The sequence below is a fragment of the Tyto alba genome, unplaced genomic scaffold, assembly GCF_018691265.1.
Source record: "Tyto alba isolate M040663 unplaced genomic scaffold, T.alba_DEE_v4.0 Super-Scaffold_26, whole genome shotgun sequence".
NCBI classification, from domain to species: domain Eukaryota; kingdom Metazoa; phylum Chordata; class Aves; order Strigiformes; family Tytonidae; genus Tyto; species Tyto alba.
This window is the reverse complement of record NW_024881300.1, coordinates 9,232,081-9,251,605: the sequence shown is the minus strand read 5'-3', so window position 1 is coordinate 9,251,605 and position 19,525 is coordinate 9,232,081. Positions and strand designations below refer to the sequence as shown.

Sequence of the window (19,525 nt, the reverse complement as noted above, 5' to 3'; positions counted from 1 at the left end):
GAGAGTTACAAACATATTTTTTCGGTACTTATCAGAAAAAGCATCAATCTATATGTAAAAATAATAGGTTAAATTGGGTCACATCTAACAACATCAACTTCAGTCCTCTGATGATAATTTTAATTCCATGTGCAGAAGCAGAAAGAAATAGATACCTGTAGGAATGCAGGTTAGAGCACCAAACAGACTGCATGAACAGTTCCATTTGTCCCTTCTTAACACAGTAGATCTCATTCTAGCAATAGAAGCAACACAAGCTGGATCATATCCTTGGTTTTAAAATTAGAACTTCCCTTTTTTCATTCTGACTTTAATAACTTACCATGCAAACATATCCTCTATCCTTAAGAGATACTCATCTGTCCTTACTACCGGTATCTGTCACAGGCTACAGTTCTGGAAAGCAGAAGTTTACATGATGTAGGGAAGTAGGTCTTGTGTTCACAATTCCTCATTTACTGGAATAAAGACAAATGTATATTAGTGGTTCAAGTGCATTTCCAAACCCATCCCCCTCATCCAGTGTTAAAAAGGACCCCAATTACTCCTTATCAGTTAAGAATTAAAAAATCACTTTCCACATTTCCTGCTTCTGCTTACAAAGTCTGCATCTGATCAGACCGTTATGGCTTAACTCAAAACTGTCATAGCTTCTTCCTTTAACCAACAACTAATAAACAGTCAGTATTTGTTAGTCTAGCTTTATTAATAAAAATCTCTGCTTCCCTGCAGAGATCAGTTCTATAGCAGAACTTCATTATGTAATTCTCACTATTAAAGTAACATGATGCTGAAAAGCATGAGTAATACCGAAGAAAAACTAAGACATTCAGTTGCATACCCCTTCTTCAGAAAGAGTGAATGAAAGGTGACAAAAAAGCTGTTACGTCAGATTTTATGAACTACCTCCTACACCTCCTCCTTCAGGATTTTACAGGGCTTGAGCTTTTTTTTATCTTGGTAAGACAAAACCTCCATTTATTTACTAAAGTAAGAGTTTTGGCTTAGTAGTCTTTAATAAAGACTATCAATGTTGAATGTCTTCCCAAAACCTATTTCTTCCTTAACAGCTCATTTTTGCATACTCAGGTAGACTTTTGCTTTCGCATTTACGGTCAACACTCCAAAGACAATACTGCTAAGAATTACACTTTTAGAAGACAGACAAAAAAAACCTACTCAAAGTAAAAGGAACTAGCATATCCTCATCTTTTGGAAATATCAGTAAGAAGATGCTGGCTGCCGATCTACATCTCTGATTCCTGCTTCTCTCCCTCTCCAGTAAATGATGGGCCAGGAAAGAGTATGGGAGAAGTACTTACCAGCTGGACAAGGCAGACACCCAACAAATAGCTGTAACAAAACAAGTACTTAGCTCTCAAACCTCAGCAGTCTGACCCCAAAAAGTATATGTGATTTTCAGAAAACACCTCCATGTAACGGAATAATTTTCTAGAGATAATTCTTAAACAATACAAAGTTATAAAGCAGAATAATCCCCTAAGAAGAAACCTCTTTAATTTTCTTCCTATCAGAATTATATCACACCTTTTAAAAAAATGCAAATCTAAAGTCATCCTTAGGATGAATATCATATTTCTAAGAGGATTAAAACCAACACACCTTAAGTATCACAAATGTACTTCATTCCCAGTTCAATAAAATATTGGAATATCAATTTATTAAAAAGTTATGTGAACTGTACATAAGTAAACTGCAATATAGCTGAAAAATCTGAAATATATAATTTTAAAGGAAAATTGTTTATTTCTGAAAATATTTAAAATATTGCATTTCTGGCAGCAAATTTAAAAGAAGTGCTCTGGAATGGGTGCAGTCTCTCTGTGCATTTGTCTAGCATTTGTCTTCAAGGCGTAAAACATATCTGCTTTCTGATTTTTCACAGCACAATCTTGTGAACACTTTCTTTCTGACTTGTAGAGACAAAATTCGATTTCCAAGAACAGCAGCAGAATTTTAACAGGAAATACTATGGTCCTTGCCGGTGCAGACAACACACTTTCCGAGAGTCCATGACACCTTGGAAATATGCTAGCCATTCTGCATATAAATGCATCAGATTGTGCTTACGAGCTATAGAATAAGTCTTTGATTGATAATTTTTCTGTTTATTTCCGCCAAGGCCACTGAAAATACGAAGGCCTTTTCATCTGAAAGGTTAGCATACATGTCAACTTCCTTTTCTTGTTTCTCTGTAGAAGAAAAAAAAGTCACTATTAGAAGCTTTTTCCATTATCCAAAGTTAATGCAAGTTACATAGTAGTTAATAAATTACGTGGAATGGAGTACTGGAATTGAAAAGAAGTTAGACAATGAACTCCTATTCAGAGAGGGATTGAGAGAGAGGAAGAAGAAATGGAGGCACACGAAGGTGTTAGAAGAGTCACAGAATGAGTCATCTAAAAGCATGACTGAGTTTCTGTTCTTTGATGATGAAGAAAGAATGTGTCATTAACATTACATTGTTTCCTGACACAAACGAGTATTCAAGTGTTTCTCCATTTTGGGGGTTTTGTCTTGTTTTGGGTTTTTTGTTTGGTGGGGGTTTTTGTTTATTTGTTTTTTGGGTTGTTTGTTTGTTTGTTTTTGTTTGTTGGTTTGGTTTGTTTTTGTTTTTGTTTTTTTTACTTTTACATAAATACCTCCCATCCTAGAAAACAAAGTTATCTTACAATATCCTCATTAAATATTACATTTCTCCCCCTATTTTACATCTAAATAACAAACCCAAAATTTTAATTACAATGTTCAAGACCAAAGAGCAGATATATGGCAAAAGTCAGGTTCCAAATTTGTCACCATGAACATTTCTGGACCTTCTATACAGCAGACTTTCAGTCTCATCCCAGATAATGAACAATGGTAACACCTCAGTGAGCAGGTAAAAGCCTCTAAGTTCCCTCTGATGATGTTGGCTTGTTTCAATGCTACAGACACACAGCAGAAAGACGTCAAGAAGTTTCCATACTGTAGGGCTCAAGAACACCAGCTAACATAATAGCATATGACAAAACTCATAGAATAGTATGATTTCATAAATATAACTTATGCCAGATCATGATTATTTATATTCCAGTTTAGCTAGCCACAGGTAACTGACACAACTCATTAAAAAACAAAGTGAAACAAAAAACAGCCTAACAAAAAAAAGCCAACCAAACAAAACAACCCAGCTTTGTCAGTAGAAGACCATTCTTGTAGACACAAAGAAGATAGGAATACTTATTGAGCTTTAAGGTTGGTGTCTAGCTGTGGAACTCCATGTCTAACCCAAGTTCCATGGTGTCCTGGACTAATTTACAATCACAACACTATGCTCACCTGACAGACCCCTGTCCCATTAACACACAGACACACAGCACATGCTCTTTTTGCCCACAGCATGCTCTGAGACGCCTAATTCAGCAATGAGTAAGTGAAAGACAAAGCAGCATTGCAAAATAATGGAGAGCACCACGTGGAAAAAAGATCCCAGTATCTCATATCTCCACCTACTCACAGAGTTATTCCTTCAATGGGTCCACATTCACAACATTTTTAGATTTGGCTTCACGTGTGTTACACCTATGGACACCATTCCAACAAACAGCCTCCTCTGTGAAGTCAAGTGCTTGCATTAACTACGTGGGAGAAACTAAAAAAAAACCTTTACCACTGTGTTCTGATTCAATACTGATATAGAGACACACACAGTAACAAAACCCTCTCCTTAAAGATTCCTAGACAACTGAAATCACACACAAGCACACCCTTCTCTGCAAGTACAATTGAGTAGTGAGGGGCCCAGACACACAAAGATGCATCAGTTTTTAATATGAAAACAGAAACTTGCTTAGCAAATTCAGATAATCAAAGCATGTTTGATATTTGGAGTGTAGGGGATTTCTGCTGGCTCCCTGGCTATGCAAGATAATATTCTCTAGTGTACTGAGTTTGAAGTGAAAGCTAAGAAACTGAGTTTCACTTTTAGTCCTACACTGTAGTTCAAGACAAATCAGTTTCTCTATGTACACTCCGTCTGGGTTGCTCCACTTCCTCCCTTCCACCACTTACAAATTAACAATGCTGAGAGTTGTTCTGAGCACAGACACTACACACACCGGTTATTCCACATTAACTTTTTCTATTTTCATACCTAAGCCCCTCCCCTTTTTTCATACTTCGCTATCCAAACAAATCCAGCCACCACCTGAATATGTCAGCACCCAGCAAAAAATACCTTTTTTCCCCACCACCACCACCCCCCCGCTGATTGCTGCTAACAGATTGTAGACTTCTTAGCAAAAGAAAAAAAAATTCTCAAGTTTCCCTTCCCACCTGTCCTCCTAAAGTACTGGCTTGTTCTGAGAGACTTCAGCCTTAAAGAATTGACATCTAGATATCAAACAATATCAGGTATTAACACAGGTTTGCAAGCTTTATGCATTTTTAAGACGATTCCAGTTCTCTTCAGTAACTAGTGAAGAGCTTGCACCTGCATGACGTTTTATGCTGTGCTACTCACAGGATAGCATGGTTTCTACAGACACTACTAAAACTTTCCGCTTCGGTCATATCTGCAAGTAGTTTTGACTCATTGCTCTATTATTAGCAAAAGACTGTCTTACAGAATCACAATACCATATTTGTAAGATGTTAAAAATACTGTCTTTTGCTATACCACTAAAAGACTATTCAGATGAAAATATTCAGTGTTTCTGAAGCATGTCTCTAATCCCCAGATCTCCTGCAATGCACTAGTCACAGAGCCCTTAAAATTGTGATTATGTATACATCAAACATGAACCCTCACAGATTTTGTATGAATTCAAAAAGTTCTGAGATTCACTATCCAAGATAGTAAGTTACTTCCAATCTGCACTTTGGACAAGCAAATGTATGAGTAATACAGTTGAAAATTACTATAGAAAGAAAACTTGGGTCAAGAAATTTAAGTTTTATCAGGATACTAAGATGTATGTATCTTTATAAAGATTCATCCCTTGTTAAGTATCAAGTATGCTTTAGTAAGACTCCAAGCCACTCTTACTGAGTCTCACTTGATGGTAAGCTCTTTCAGAACAACCAATACCACTTCCTCCAGCATGCAAGGGGTTTTTTTGTTTAATATAATCAAAGTTGTTACCTAGATAACAAGGCAGCCTGGGAACCGGTCTAGCTGTGTATCACAGTCCCACACAGTAAAACAGAAAACATACCACCACCATAACAAAATCAGAATCAAATTATTATGAAGTGGTTTTATTTTCAAAATAGATTACAGCTTTTCTAACACAGAAACTAAGTGACAATTTTGACAAGCCAAGCCTACAGGGAGAAGTTCCTGTTTTCCAGAGTCTTCACATGGTTCTGAAACATGCAATAGGAGTATACTCTGGGTCCCAGCACTCTGCCATATCCCCTCAATCTACATCAACTTCCCTTTTCCTACCCCTCCATTCCTTCTTACTAAATCTGCAGGAAAAAATAGCTTATTTTAAAAAGCCCTTTTGCTTCTCCTAGCCTTCTTAATTGCTGTTCAGTCCTGCTGCTCTTTGCTCTAATGTGAGCAGTCATGAAGGATACAAAAGAACTAGTCAAAGGCACAGACATAACTGGGAATAAGCACGCTATGTATGAAAAGAACATGACAAGCAAGGAAGCAGAATTACAGATGTCATGGGTAGTCCTTGAGAATAAAATTTTCACATCTGGGTGGTCTTCAAATAGACAGGTTATCTGCTCTTGCATGCTCTCTATCCTCCTGTTTTTCCATCAGCAAATGCATTAGGCATTGCAAAGGCACCAAGTATTTAACAGCTTTGCAAGCAGTGGCCTCTTTTCAAGTCTTTTGGGGGAAAGAAGAATAGCACGGTCTCCAATGGCAAGTAATGTGTATCCAAAATATCCTAGAAATACATAATAGGCAAGGAAATAGAATACTTCAAGTCTAACACTACACTAATGTCTTGCGTTCCAGAGCTGACTTTCAATACTATGAAGACTGATACAAGACCTACCACACAAGCAATGTGTCACACAAAAATCACCTTAATTGTAGTAGAAGAATTCAAGTTGCTTAATATGCTTCTATGCAAACAATACTATCAAGCCACAGGTTTGGTAAAGGCATAATATTACTAGAAATACCACTAATTACTCCACACATAGTAGTTAGGCCAATTTTATAAGCCACTTGAAAAGGGAGAAGTCCATGTTAACTTGTTTTATAGTAATTACTTACAAAATGATGGGTTCTCTGCTGAATTTGTTTTTATGGCTGTGACAGCCATATATCTCAACAATAATCACCACAGTGGTCTACGCACATTACAGTCTCACATAAACAGAAATAAGAATAAAATATCCTCAGTCCACTTATTCCTAAACAATAAAGTGTGCTCTACTAGTGAGGGAGCAAAGGTAATTACAAATGGGCGTGAACCCAAGGTGTACCAGCTCTGCAGAAGAGATTAGGGAAGAAATATCAGCAGTAGTCACAATACCAAATAAAAGAGATGGTAGGACAGAACAAGAATCTGAATACAATCTTCCCAAGTGAAATTCAACTTTAAAAAACACACAACACCAAACACCAAGAAAACAACACACCACACACACACTGTTACTCAAAATCTCACTGCATCCGTACTCCTAGTTTTCTGCCTCAGAGCACTGGCATATTGTCACACTTTAGTATATGCAGCAAGAGCTTAAATACATTCAGTGTAGTTTTGGATAGGAAAATGGTATCTAAATATTCCTCATGCTTTCAAATTCTTGCTTTTTGGATATGATAAAACATGTATTAGATTAATGTGATCTTTTCTTTTGATTGCTTACTTCTTTTTCAGGGTACAGGAAAGAAGATTTACTTTTATAGGGCAACCCAACTAGCTAGCAGGAATTTTCAAACCAAAGCTGTATGTGAACTAGACTGGCAATAAAATGCCTAGAAATGATCCTATAGGTGCTAGACAAAGTCTAGCTTGTATTGGTGACAAACCAGGAAGCTGTGTATTCTGTGAAGCTACAACTTCAGTAAGTCATATTCAACAGTGATTAGATTGCAAGTGTATCCTTATTACAGTAAAGCAACTGCTATCCAGAAAACATACAGAAATCAAATTCCATCTCCTCTTTCCACAGCCAAAACACTAAAACAACAAACCCAAATTTATGCTTTATTTTTATAGGAAAGAAACTTTAAAAAAGAACAGATTTACATTAAACATCAGAGACAACAAAACTGGTTTTGAAAATTTAGACATTAAAGGAACTCACTTTGCAACACGGATTACGACCCGTTTTTTGTTAACAAATAAAGTGGCTGAGAAAAACACAATTGCATTTCTGAGTTATCCCACAAGGTACTTGAAGGTTTCAGTAGCTTTAAGAAAAAGATCTAGACATTCATATGAAGACTTGTTCTTCCCCTCCTATCTGCCCCTCCGGCGTTTTTTAAGTCCATGCTAAGTATTGAATTCATAATTCTGGCCTAAAACTAGTCTCTCCAAAATCATAGATAGCAAATGCACTGTCAGTAGTCTCTGAAAAAAATAGGAATCTTAAGTGACAGTCACATACTTGAAGAGCTTCAAAATTACAATAAAAAGATTGTTATATGCAATAGAGTATAAGGATTAGAAACAGCAGGGCACCAAGGAACCTTAATAAACAAGGAGGCATTCTTTCCTCTTGAGTATTATTCTGTAGAAGTGTGGGACAAAAATTCAGGTCACAGTAGTGACTCAAGATGCTCGTTTTACTTCCACCCTCCAAAAGGTTTCAAGGAACTTACGTGATCCAATCATTCTAATCACTCTGACAGACAACGTTATATTGTTTGTCCTTATGATATAGAGCAGCAGTACCCCAAAAAGCCCCAAACAAAACCAAAAAACCTACTAAGCATGACAGTCCAATTGTTTTCAAACTACATGTTGAAAGTTCATATGGCGGCCAAAAATACAGATTTAGATCTTTGTAGTTAGTTCCAATCAGACATTGAAACATAAAATCAGAGGTCTCTACAGACATGAAACAGTCCCTTCCCCATATTAAAATATCAGGTATTGGCTGAGCTAGTCTAGTTGCTTAAATGATTTGAATGGTATAGCGGTTTACTGATAAAAAAAGTCTTCGCACAAAAAGAAAACCCAATTAACATATTTCTCCAGTTCTCATACCTCTTTCTTCTTCGTGCTTTTTGGCTGAGGCACTCTTAGGTCTTCCTCTTCCTCGTCTGCTATGATCTGAATGGCTGTTAGACCTGGATCTTTTTCGGTTTTCTAAGTCTTTATTTACTGCAGAATTTATCTTCTCTCGCTTAACTCTCTCTGTCCGTCTCCTTTTGGCCTCACTCTTGTTTTCTGTGCAAATGAATAAAGATGGTATGATCTAGGGTTGTTTTCATCTTTGTTCTTAATTTACTCTTAGTGCTTAACCTACCCAATCACCTTTTTTCCTTTAAATCTCTTAGCAAAAGTGGTTAGATGTAATTGTTCTGTAAAGGCATAGACATCTGCATGATATCCACGCAGAAATTAAGGTGTCAGGTCCAGAATGACACTTCACTTTTTGATTACAAGGATCAAGCTTTTGGTTCCTTCAAATGCATTTTGCAAGAAGAGACATTTACTATTATACAGGAAGTTCAGTTTCCCATGCTAAGATGGGGAAAAACTGTACAGATTACAGCTATCAAGACAGCCCACTGCATTTGTTTCCACTAGCCAAAAGAAAGTAGTTTATCATATAGGCAAACAGCAAAGCACTTCATCTTCTTTTGACACTAACAATGAAATCACTCCCACTGCTCTCACAAATCAAAATGACGAGCCAACGATGCTGTCAGTAAATGCCACATTACACAGCATGTGTCCCACCAAATCTAGTCTATGACAAGGCCACATAATGCTGAACAGGTGTATTGTTTTCCTACACACCACAGTTAAAAAAAAAAAAAAAGAGTATTTACATAAGTTTTGCCTAAAAGTATGGCTTAATGAGCTCGGGTACTGCAAATAGGCTAGTTGCACATTTGCAGCACTGTTCTGTAGTAGCTATATTGTTGAAAATACTGGAACAACATTTTCTAAAAAAAGTTGCAGTTACCTTATAAGCACAATATAGACATACATAGTCTCCCACTATATTTTCCCCAGGAACCGGTTTTCTTTTGCTGCATTTGTTCCATTAATCTTGTATAGGCACAGGGTTCAAACTGGACAGCAGGATAACTTATCACTAATTTTATTACAAAATATATTTCACAGTATCACAAAAAGGCTGAGGTAGCAAAGGACCCCTGTGACCAATCTGTCCAACCCCCCTGGCTCAAGCAGGGCCGCCAAGAGCCAGTTGCCCAGGACCACATCCAGGGGGCTTTGGAGTATCTTCAAGGACTGAGACTCCACAACCTCTCTGGGCAACCTATGCCAGTGATTGGTCACCATCAAAGGGAAAAAGTGTTTCCTGATGTTCAGAGGGAACACCCTGTGCTTCAGTTTGTGCCCGTTGCCTCTTCTCGTGTCACAAGGCACCACTGAAAAGAGCCAGACTCCACCTTTACACACTTTGTTCAGGTATTTATATACATTTATAAGATTCACCCAAGCCTTCTCTTCTTCAGGCTGAACAGTCCCAGCTCTGTCAGACTTTCATCAGAGGAAAGATGCTCCAGTCCCTTCATCACCTTCATGGCCCTTCATTGGACTCTCTCCAGTAAGACCATCTCTCTCTTGTACTGGGGAGCCCAGAACTGGACACTACTCCAGATGTGGCCTCACCAAATAGAGGGAAAAGGATCCCCTCCCTCGACCTGCTGGCAACACTTTCGCTAACACAGCCCAGAACACTGTTAGCTGCCTTTGCTGCAAGAGCACACTGCTGGCTCACGCTCAACCTGCTGTTCACCAGGACCCCAGGTCCTTTCTTGCAAAGCCACCTTCCCACAGGGTGACCCCCAGCACATACTCCTACATGGGGGTTCTTCCACCCCTGGTGCACTGCCTACATACAAAGCCAAATTAAACAAGAGCTCTGCTCTACCAGATTATGGCCTTCAGCTTCATTTAATAACTACTTTATCAACAGTCAGGGAGAGGGAAAGAAAATTGAGCAATACTTCCCAGATCTCACAGGCATTGCTTAACCTCCTCCACCTTGAAAATTCACTTATCTAGCACAATATCATGTAACTCCTACAAACTGATAAACTATAAGTATCCTTCAAAATATCAAATACTTACTACATTTTGTAGGCCTAGTAGGTAATTTTGAAGAGTAGACACTATAGATCAGACACTTTTTTTTTGTTTTTTAGCATCTTCCATGACAGATGCTTGTTCTGACTAATTCCTATTAGGACTGAAGGAAGTGATAAAAATGAACACAAGGAGAATGTTAATCACGCCAAAATGTGCATTCAACTGACTTCTTACTGTGCCCATCAACAACAAAAGACATACAAGTTAGACGCAAAAAATACACTATTTTTTATTTTAGCCCACGAAGAGAGAAGCAAGACCCACATGGTTTTAGATTCAACATCTACCAATTTTTACTTTCCAAAAACCCAGCTTCAGTCAGCATGCACTGGGAAATCTAATCCCTTTGGCACCTCTAGGCATAGGTTTAAGAGAAAGCTTCCTGTAAGGAGCTGTTTTGCACAGTGACCACTGAGCACAGCTAAAATACACACAGAATAAATGCCAACGTCACAAGTGCAAAGGAAGTAAGACTGAAAACACCAGCTTTTTCCACCCCTTAAAATTCAAGAGAAATTAACGTTTCAAGTCTACCATGCACAAATTCAAGGGAAAGTGCACTGACAATAGTCAATTTACACAGAGAAACACTCTACCCTTTGCCATGAAGAAATAAGGGGGAAGAACTGTTGTCCCTTTCTTCTGGTCTCAAAGTATTACCTGTGATGGGTGGTGATCTCTCAGCACGTTTAGCATGCAAGAGTTTTCGACTAATAAATATGTAGCCACAGGGACATGATTTACATGCAACAGGAACCTGTGAAAACAAGAGACAAATATTTCAGATCATTTCAAATTATGACAAAATTCCTGTCCTATGAAGGAAAAACCTAGTATCTTGCATTTTGTCCTCAGAGATACCACTTCAAACTCAGCCTGTACTGCAACTATGCCCTGTGGTATTCTACAACTGTATTTAAATGTAGTAAAAACAGGCTCTGCTTCGAATCACCCACCCAAGCTTTTTCTTTATGCAGTTGTTAGAAATCAAGCTTGAGATGTACAGCTGTTGTGACCGCTTTGTACCACAAACCCTTTCCCCTGGACTGTCAGGAAGGGGGTGGGGGAAGGTGGAGTGCACTAAAACAAGGGTGAATTAGAATAGAAATACAATTTCTCTTCAGTGCTCTCAAGTACCCCCAGTCAAATCAGTCTGCCATTCCCAGTTTTGCCTCCTTTGTTTACTTCTAAAAAAAAAATTTAAAGAAAAAGTATGAGTTAAAACTGTCAGTACATTCTGAATACATTCACTTTCAGAAGCATTTGAAAGCAACTCCTTTAGAGAGCAGGAGCAGCTTTAAACAGGAGGCACAATAGAGCCCGAAGCAAAACAGATGTATTTGTACCACACTCTACAACAGCATCGTAGACAAGGCTGGGTGGTTACAGAAGGACCTAGTTAATTCAAAATGCAAATAACCTACCACGGCTAGTCAAAAGCTGACTGCAGGCTGAAGGAGTTTGAGAGACTGGAGTGTTTTTTCTGATCAGCTAAGGAGTCAGAAGCAGTACATTCCCCCAGCACAAGTCAATTTAAAACAAGAACAGAAAATCTGGAAATGCCACACTTACACAAAAAATTACAAAAGAAAGAAAATTCTTACTCTGAACAATTAAAAGAAGTGATGCTGATAAATTACAAACCTCATTACCTTCACTTAAAGCCAAGATATTTCGAGATCTTTTAAAGTAGTAAGGAATGCACCATATTGCTTTGATTAGGTTTAAGACTGAAAACACAAATCAAAGCAAGTTTAAACAGAGATCTGGAAGAGATTAACATTACACACATTAGAGTCAAGTCATGTTGAAGCACAACAGTGGGGAAAAAAAGCAAGAGGTAATTTTTCAAATGTAATTCTTTAAGACAGGTCGCTACAAGTTTGCCAATGTCTGCTGAAACAAACAGGAGTACAGAACCACGACTGCCTGCTCAATTTTACTGGACGTGCAGAAGAACTAAGTTCTAATATTCTACTGGCCAGGGAAAAAACCTGCCAAATTAGTACATGAATTTGTAAAGGGGAACTTAACTGCTACTCAGAGTAAACAAATTATTTTGCTTTCTGTAGCACATCTTAACTCCTGTACTTCACCCTATGAACAGCTTACAAATAGCCTTTTGATACAGGTTTTATGTAACTAGAGACTTTTTAATTCCCTTTATGGAGACACTGACATAATAAAACCAATTCTAATCAAGGTTTACTGAACCTTAAAGCTCAGAATTTAGCAGACTTGTGTACATGCTTAGCTCCTTGTTCATATGTCAGTATAAGAGTACTAAAAATCACTATCTAGCAGATAGTTTTTACTGTTAAGGTGATATGAGAGTTCCATTTAAACCCATTTTTGAACACCTGGGTCTTTCCAAGAATTACGTCTCCAGGCTCAGCCTAAAAAAAAATGGTAAAAACCACCCAAGGGGATTGGAACAGACCCAGTATTTTTCAGTGAACTTAACTGTGTGTAACAGAATTATATTGTTCTCACGTTACAGGTTTGGCATGTAGGCGTGAGTGCCACAGCAAGGGGCTGGGGGGGGTGTGGGGTGTCTGGGAGGTGGGGGGTGGAAAGAAGTAAGATTAGGTGGGAAGGGGCTTATTCACAGAAACATATCAGTTATCCTTTGAAGGCCTATACTGATAATATCCTGTAATATAATTAAGGCAACATAGTTCTACAAACACTATTTTACTCTGTTTAACATTTTCCTAACCAAAAAGAAATTGAGTTTCTCAAAAAAGAAAATTTACCTGAAGCTAAATTAAGAAGCAATAATTATTTCTTCTGAGTGACTGCAAGTACTTCAGGCTCTCTGGTTTAATGGGGCCATGCTTTAACTGTAACAATATCATCAAAAAACCGTTTTTCTTTTTAAAAAGTCTAATGGCAACTACATATCATCTAAATTACAACAAAAAAAGTTTAAAAGCCTAAGAAGTGTTACTCCATATTACGCTCAAGTATATGTGGCTAAATATTTCCATGCATGCCACTTCTAGCGAAGAAATCAGAAACAAATGCAGAGCTCTTGTTTATGGAAAAATTTAAGAGACGCTAATACAGGACACAGCCACTTAAGAGTCACACAAGAGCTTCCCCACACTCTGCAAAGGGCTAACTTGTACTGTAGGCTTTAGTTCCTTGTCCTGTCTCAAACATTTGGCACTGGAAAAAAAGGTCTTATGAACAATGGCTGCACTGGGGCAGGATACATATGCACATTAATTCCATGTGAGCCACAGAAGAGTTGCTAAAAGAAAATATACATTGACATATGCATATCATGTGCTTTAGTTTTAAAGCACAGAACAAAGTGAAAGTTTCAGCATCAGCTTAAAAATAGTGTTTGCTTACTTGCTCTTCCTATTGTTGGTGGTGTGACATTCCCTACACTCATTTAAAAAGAAAAAAAAAAAGCAGCCAAAACCCAAAAAAGCCCCTCCACCACTCTCATACTCAACTTCTCACTCATTTTAATTTCTTCTTTCACCAACTGAATAACTAGAACTTGTCACACAATTTATTCTCAGAAATAGTACTTTAATGATGTGCTTAACATGTGAGCATTTGCAGTGCTTCCATCTATTGCTTAAAACATGAAAAGATGCCCCCACGCAGCTTAACATTCCAGGACAAGTAGAAACACTATAGAAACAAGGCAAGTCAGAACAAATAAAGATTTTTTTTTTTAAAAAAAAGGTAATCTTACAAGAAAAACGTCATGAGATTTTTTTTTTAAGTGTAGCTAAAATAGTGTACACCAGTCAAGTTTCAGGATCAAATAACAGAAATGTGTTTCCCATGATTACATGTAAAAGCCTCCCCCCCTACCCTGAGCCCCACAGCAGCTTTCTGCAGTGCTGTGCTATTGTTCCAGCAGAGGAGCACTGCTGTAACAAACTGGCCTATTTTTAACAGTAACATCATTACCAGGAAAGAGGGTAAATGAAGACAAGCTCATGATACAGTAACGGTGAAAGTCTGCCATTGTTAATGTTCAAGTAACTCCATTTTGCACACATGACAAAACTGCAGTGAGACATAAACAGTTCATGTATACATTTGGACTACATGGTCGAAATTGCAGCAACGGTTTCAATTGTGCTGTTTCTAAACTACTTCACGAGAAAACAACACAACCGAACACTCTTCCGACTAGCTTTAGGCACATCAGTCATCCAAAGGGCAACCTGTGTTGTAAAAATTACTAAATCAATAGTATTTTTAATGAGTTACTTAGTTACTAAACAATACCAGCACATATACAATTCTGTACGTCGCACAGAAATCTTTCAACACAACTATCACACTACTCAGCAAGAGGAACACGGTATTTAATCCACATTCCAAGCAGAGGCTGCAAAAGCAACCATTATTTACATCGTATAAACATTGCTTCACGGCGGCACGGAGACAGCTGCATTTCCCCCTCCTCCCTCAGAAGCAAACAGCTCAGCCTGCAGCCCCTCGCACCGCTGCTGCAAAGGCGCGATGCGCGGCGGCGGGCACCGAGCTGCAGCCCCACCGGCACCCGGCGGGGAGAAAAGAGGAAGCGGGGCTGCCGGTGCCCACGCGGGGCCGAGCTGGGCGGCGCGGCGCGGGGGGCTGCCCGCGGCCCGGGGCCCTGCGCGGCGCGACCCGCTCCCTCAGCGCAGCGCTGGCCTGCCCCGCCCGGAGCCCCCCGTCCTGCGCTGCCGCGCCCCCCCCGCAGGCGCGGAAGGTGCGCGGTAGGTGCGCGCTGCCCCGCGCTGAGCTGTCGCCGAGGCGGGCGGAGCCAAGAGCCGCCACCGGGGGCTTCAGCCCAGCGCCCCCGCCGCGGCCTGAGCGCCGGCAGCGGGAGCACCTGTCCCCGAGGAGGTGGGCGCCGAGCCCGCCCGCCCCAGCGCGCCCCGCCGGCCTGCGCGGGCAGAGGCAGCGGGGCCGCCGTTTGCGTCCCGCGACCGCCAATCGCCCTTCCCCGGCGGGGCCGGCCCTCGAGGGGAGCGGGCCCGGCACACGCCTCACCTGCTGGTCACACTCAGGGCAGGACTTGGTGGCCATCTTCACTTTCTTGGCCCTGCTCGAGGACATGCTCGCTGCTGCTGCCGCTGCCGCTGCCGGAGCGCCGGCGGCCCCGCCCCGCGGCGGCCGGGGAGGGCAGGGGCGCGGCGCCAGCCGGGGGGAGCTGCACAGCCTCCGCGGGCCCCGCCCGCCCCCGGCGCGGCGCTCCGACAAAGGAGCCCGCTCCGCTCCCCGCTGCCGCCCCCGGAGCGGCTCTGCCCGCCCCGGCGACGGCGCAGCCGGGGCGGGGCCGGCTCCGCCGCCGGATTGGCTGAGCGCCGCGCACCGCCGGGGCCGCGTCACGGCCGGGCGGGCGCGGGGCGGTAACGGCGGCCGGAGCCGGGGGGTCCCCGCGGCCGCCCGTCCCGGGCACGGCTGCTCCGTGTCGGCCCCGATCGCCCCTCGGGCAGCGTCCCCCAGACGCCAGCCGCGTGCCGCTCTGCACGTCTGCCCGGCCTCCGCTGCACCCCAGGCTGTAAGCGACGGGGCAGCTCCTTTGTTGCCTTCCCGCTACCTGTGCCCCATCAGCAGCGCCAGCGGGGTGAGGTTACCCCGAAACGCACAAGCAGTCAGGAAGTTTCAAATACCGTTTTTCTGGTTCTCAGCGCAGCTCAGAAAAAGAAAAGACTGAAGTTGAGGGGGAGAGTTATCACCTGCTCCTCCTTTATCTTTGGGAGCCTGATGGTTCAACAGTCAGGGTATTCAGTCATGCCTCTGGAAGTTGTTATGCTTGTAAATCTGATGTTTTTAACATTGGTATGTTAATTTTCCTGTCACTCCCATCTAAAAATATTAATAGTGTCACAAAAGCTAACTGCACTTTAATGTTTCTCGTAAAATAAATTTTTAAAGACATATAGCAGCTAGAAATACTCATTTCAACTCCAAAATTCCTTCGGGATATAGCTCCTAGATGGAAACTCCACATCAACATGCAAAAGCTTTGTATTCCTACAAAATGTTTATATCTGAATCATCTACCTGAGGAGTTAAACAAAGAGGAAAGTGATAATGACAGTATTGCAATTAACAGGAGTTTGGATGATTTTTAATTTGTTACTACAAAAGGTCTACAGCAAAGCCTTAACAGAAAATTATTTTTGAAGATTACTGTTTAAAATAGCCTCAAGTACAGCTGCCAACAAATATTAAAGAACTGTACCAGAACTGTAATGCTTTCACATGGGTAGCAATGAGTACATCTGTGAGGCTGGCTCTGGGCCCAGTATAACAGAATTTTTATTTTATGTTTGCAGTTCAGTCTTCAACTCCATTTGCTGCACCTACGTATTGAGAAAAAACATTGGAGGAAAGGCAGTTTTAGTATGACTTTTGTCTATACTTATCTTTCAGGGAAACTAACCTAGAAGCAGTTTGGGGGAAACTTTTTTTATAGTGACCTTTACAGCTATTTAAATGTTAATACTGTCTACTAGCTCATTACTAAGTTACTTTGATGCATTGGGTCAGTTCTTGGTGGACAGGACTACAGAGAATTTATTGATCTGCTAAGACAGCCCAAATAATTTTTCCCTAGCAGGCAAATTAAAAAAGACACTTCTTCCTTCAGGCAGAAAAAGACTAGCACTTGTCAGAGTTTCTCACAGAGTAAAATTCTCCCTGCAGCTGAAGGCCCAGTGTGGTGGTCTTATCTTCCTGTGGCTTGTTGAGCTTCCCTACGGATCAGATAGCTCATGGTATCCTAGTTGCCAGGTAAGCTTGTCTAGAGTCTTACTAGTGCTTGATTTATTCAGCTTAACTGTTGAGGCTAATTTATTACAGGTTCTGTGAAACCTGAAAATGGACTTCCAGATTCATAAAAGCCACACATGCTCTAGATAAGCAATATTTTTATTACAGATTTCTAAGTGGCATGATTGCTGCACATACCTTAAAAGTAGACTGTAAAAACTGAAACATCTTCTGAAAGATCCCATAGAATGACAAATACATGTATCTGTTCTGAGGAAAATCTGAACATTTGGGAGATGACACAGGGAAGTCATGTGATATAATAAACTTAACAACAATAAAGAGGTACATCCTCACCTTAATCTTTAGAAATGTGGTTCTTCTTACTAATCTTGACAGTTAATCTTATATGACAAAGTCCACAGGTGACAAACTTAGGATAAAATTTTCCTTTTCTAAATTTTAAAAATAAATCTCTTTCACTTCGTACTAACCATGATGTCCTCAGAGCAGATCTCTCACATTTACCATTTGAAGTAGGAGGTTGCAGCTCTGGCTCCAAGTACAATCACTCCCAGTCATTTACTATCTTCTCTTGTTGACAACCTATCTCTCTGATTATCAGGGGCAGATCTCAAATTAGAGCTCCTCAATAAAACAGAGTAACAGAACGCTGAACCATGTGATTTTTCACATGCAAACTGAGGAAATGCAAGGGTTTTGATCACTTCTAATCCATTTAGGCTCCACCTTTCCCACCTGGCCCAAGAGAACATCTTCCCACCCTTCCTTTAGCAGTCACCCTGAAGAGGGAGAAGCCATCTCAAAGCATCCTAGCAGAGAGGGGCATACCTTGTAATGGACAGAGATGCCATGAAGACAGCCCCTAAATGAGGAAGATTATGATCTACATTTGTACAAAACACTATACTTCTTGTTGTATTCCTCACTGTACTTGATTTCACAAGTCTTTCATATAAATATTTATAACTTTGTGTATTCACTAGTGTACACAAGTTAATTACAGACACTGAAAAACCTATTCCAGTAGTAGACCAGCTGTACTGTTTCTTTGTTGTTGTTTTGCACTCTTCTTAAGCGGATTGTTTCAATGTAAAACTGTTGTGAGATCTAAATGACCAGAAGGATCTGTGTGATAAATGGGTTTTCTACCTGTTTTCCCCCGAAAGCCCTACATCACAGCTGGCTGCAGTGGAAGCTTTTGCATTATTGCAACACAAAGGATTTTGATTTCAGGTGATGGAATAAATGCTGATAGAGATAATTGCTCCAGATAGCTTTATATTTTTGCCAGGGTAAGAAGTAAAGACAATAAAATATCCTCAAAATTTTGATTCTAAATTACTCACATAAAGCAGAAGAGGATGGATGCTTATTAAATTATTTTACAACTAAGGTTTCCACCACTGGAACACACAGTAGTTAGACTTTAAGTGCAATGCTTGCTTCATGCGCACTGTCACAAAATGAAAGCAATGCTGAAATGGATATATGAATTATAGGCAAATAAAAATAAACTCACAATATAAAGTACATACAGTCAAAATATAACTAGAAGTGGTTAAAATCCTGAATACTGATAGTGGGGAAACATCACAGAATTCTGATTATCATCCCTCCACACAAATATACTCTGAGTGATTTTCTAGGTGCTGTGGGTATCTAGATGCTGTAAGTTACAATGAGCATATATATGTAAGTATTAACTTTGCCTCTTACACATAAATGTAAGATATGAACATATACAGCTTTCTTTGATCTAGTTTTCCTGATTCTATGCCCAATGCTTCAACTATAAAACCATCCTTACTGCATTCTCATACACAAATTTCTCTTCCTGAAGACCGCAGCCTATGTTCTCAGACAGCAGTGTGCTACGACCGTTCCATGACCACTGCCAGGACCAAAGCAACAGGAGAAGCACTAGACCTCTGCTGTCTCAGCAGTGCTTGAATTTCCGAGAGGTAAATTACATTTATGCCCTAGAAAGTATCCTTCTCATCCCCAGTTTGTCATGTCAGCCCTCTCCATCCTTACTACCAATACTGTATGATGAATAAAGAATAGAGCATCATTTGCAATATTCTCTCCTGTGACAGTACAACCTATTGTTTTTTTTTTTCCATCCTTCCTCCACATGAGTCTCAGTCTCGAGCCCAGTTCCCACGCAGGCCACAAGAACATACTCTTCTGTACTTGTGAGCATCTTGGGCTCCCCCACGCGTGTGTTGTGGTTTCTGCGCAAGTACAGAGTTACTGAACTGGCTGATTTGCCAGTTTTGGTTTAGTTCTTAGTATTTAAGTTATGTCTCAGAGGGTGGAGTTTGTTTCCCTTTTCTCTCTGCATATTGTTTTCAGCCTATACCAATCCATTACCAGCAGAGGTCTTTCTCCAGAGATACACAACAACAAGACAGGTTTCTTTTTTATATAAACTGTGACTGTTGCCAAAAGCACAAATGTGTTCTATGTAGGCAGGACATCCAGACATCATT

The 19,525-nt window shown here is 40.4% G+C and overlaps 2 protein-coding genes across 6 annotated transcripts in view; both read right to left on the bottom strand.

Annotated features, from left to right (window-relative positions):
* Positions 1-1,699, bottom strand: part of MYLK3 (myosin light chain kinase 3) — a 47,004-nt gene extending 45,305 nt beyond the window's left edge. For 3 of the 4 annotated variants that reach the window (XM_042797493.1, XM_032998062.2, XM_032998084.2), the window contains exon 1: positions 323-1,656. Coding sequence is in view for 1 of the 4 variants with exons in the window: in XM_032998084.2 (XP_032853975.2) it covers positions 323-325 (3 nt within the window). In the remaining 3 variants the exon portion in view is untranslated. Of the gene's footprint in view, positions 1-322 lie in introns of all 4 variants that reach the window. The other variant, XM_032998070.2, reaches the window with a different exon arrangement.
* A 45-nt stretch (positions 1,700-1,744) lies between these two features.
* On the bottom strand, positions 1,745-15,542 carry CUNH16orf87 (chromosome unknown C16orf87 homolog). Of its 2 annotated transcripts, XM_032998141.2 has the most exons (4): positions 15,282-15,534; positions 10,932-11,028; positions 8,190-8,372; positions 1,745-2,213 (listed from the first exon to the last, which is right to left on the bottom strand). In XM_032998141.2, exons 1-4 carry the CDS (start codon positions 15,345-15,347, stop codon positions 2,095-2,097), a joined length of 465 nt encoding a protein of 154 aa, XP_032854032.2. In that variant the 5' UTR covers positions 15,348-15,534; the 3' UTR covers positions 1,745-2,094. The 2 variants fall into 2 exon arrangements, with proteins under 2 accessions (XP_032854032.2, XP_042653429.1); XM_042797495.1 differs by lacking the exon at positions 8,190-8,372 and having other exon boundaries at positions 15,282-15,542.
* Positions 15,543-19,525: the final 3,983 nt, after the last annotated feature.

Bases quoted from the DNA above. Each gene is read 5' to 3' on its own strand.
- CUNH16orf87 (XM_032998141.2), bottom strand. From the start codon at position 15,347: ATGTCCTCGAGCAGGGCCAAGAAAGTGAAGATGGCCACCAAGTCCTGC. The intron at 11,029-15,281 runs GTGAGGCGTGTG...TTGTTTTCACAG, and splicing joins GCCCTGAGTGTGACCAGCAG to GTTCCTGTTGCATGTAAATC. The intron at 2,214-8,189 runs GTATGAGAACTG...TTTCTTCTACAG, and splicing joins AAAGCACGAAGAAGAAAGAG to AGAAACAAGAAAAGGAAGTT.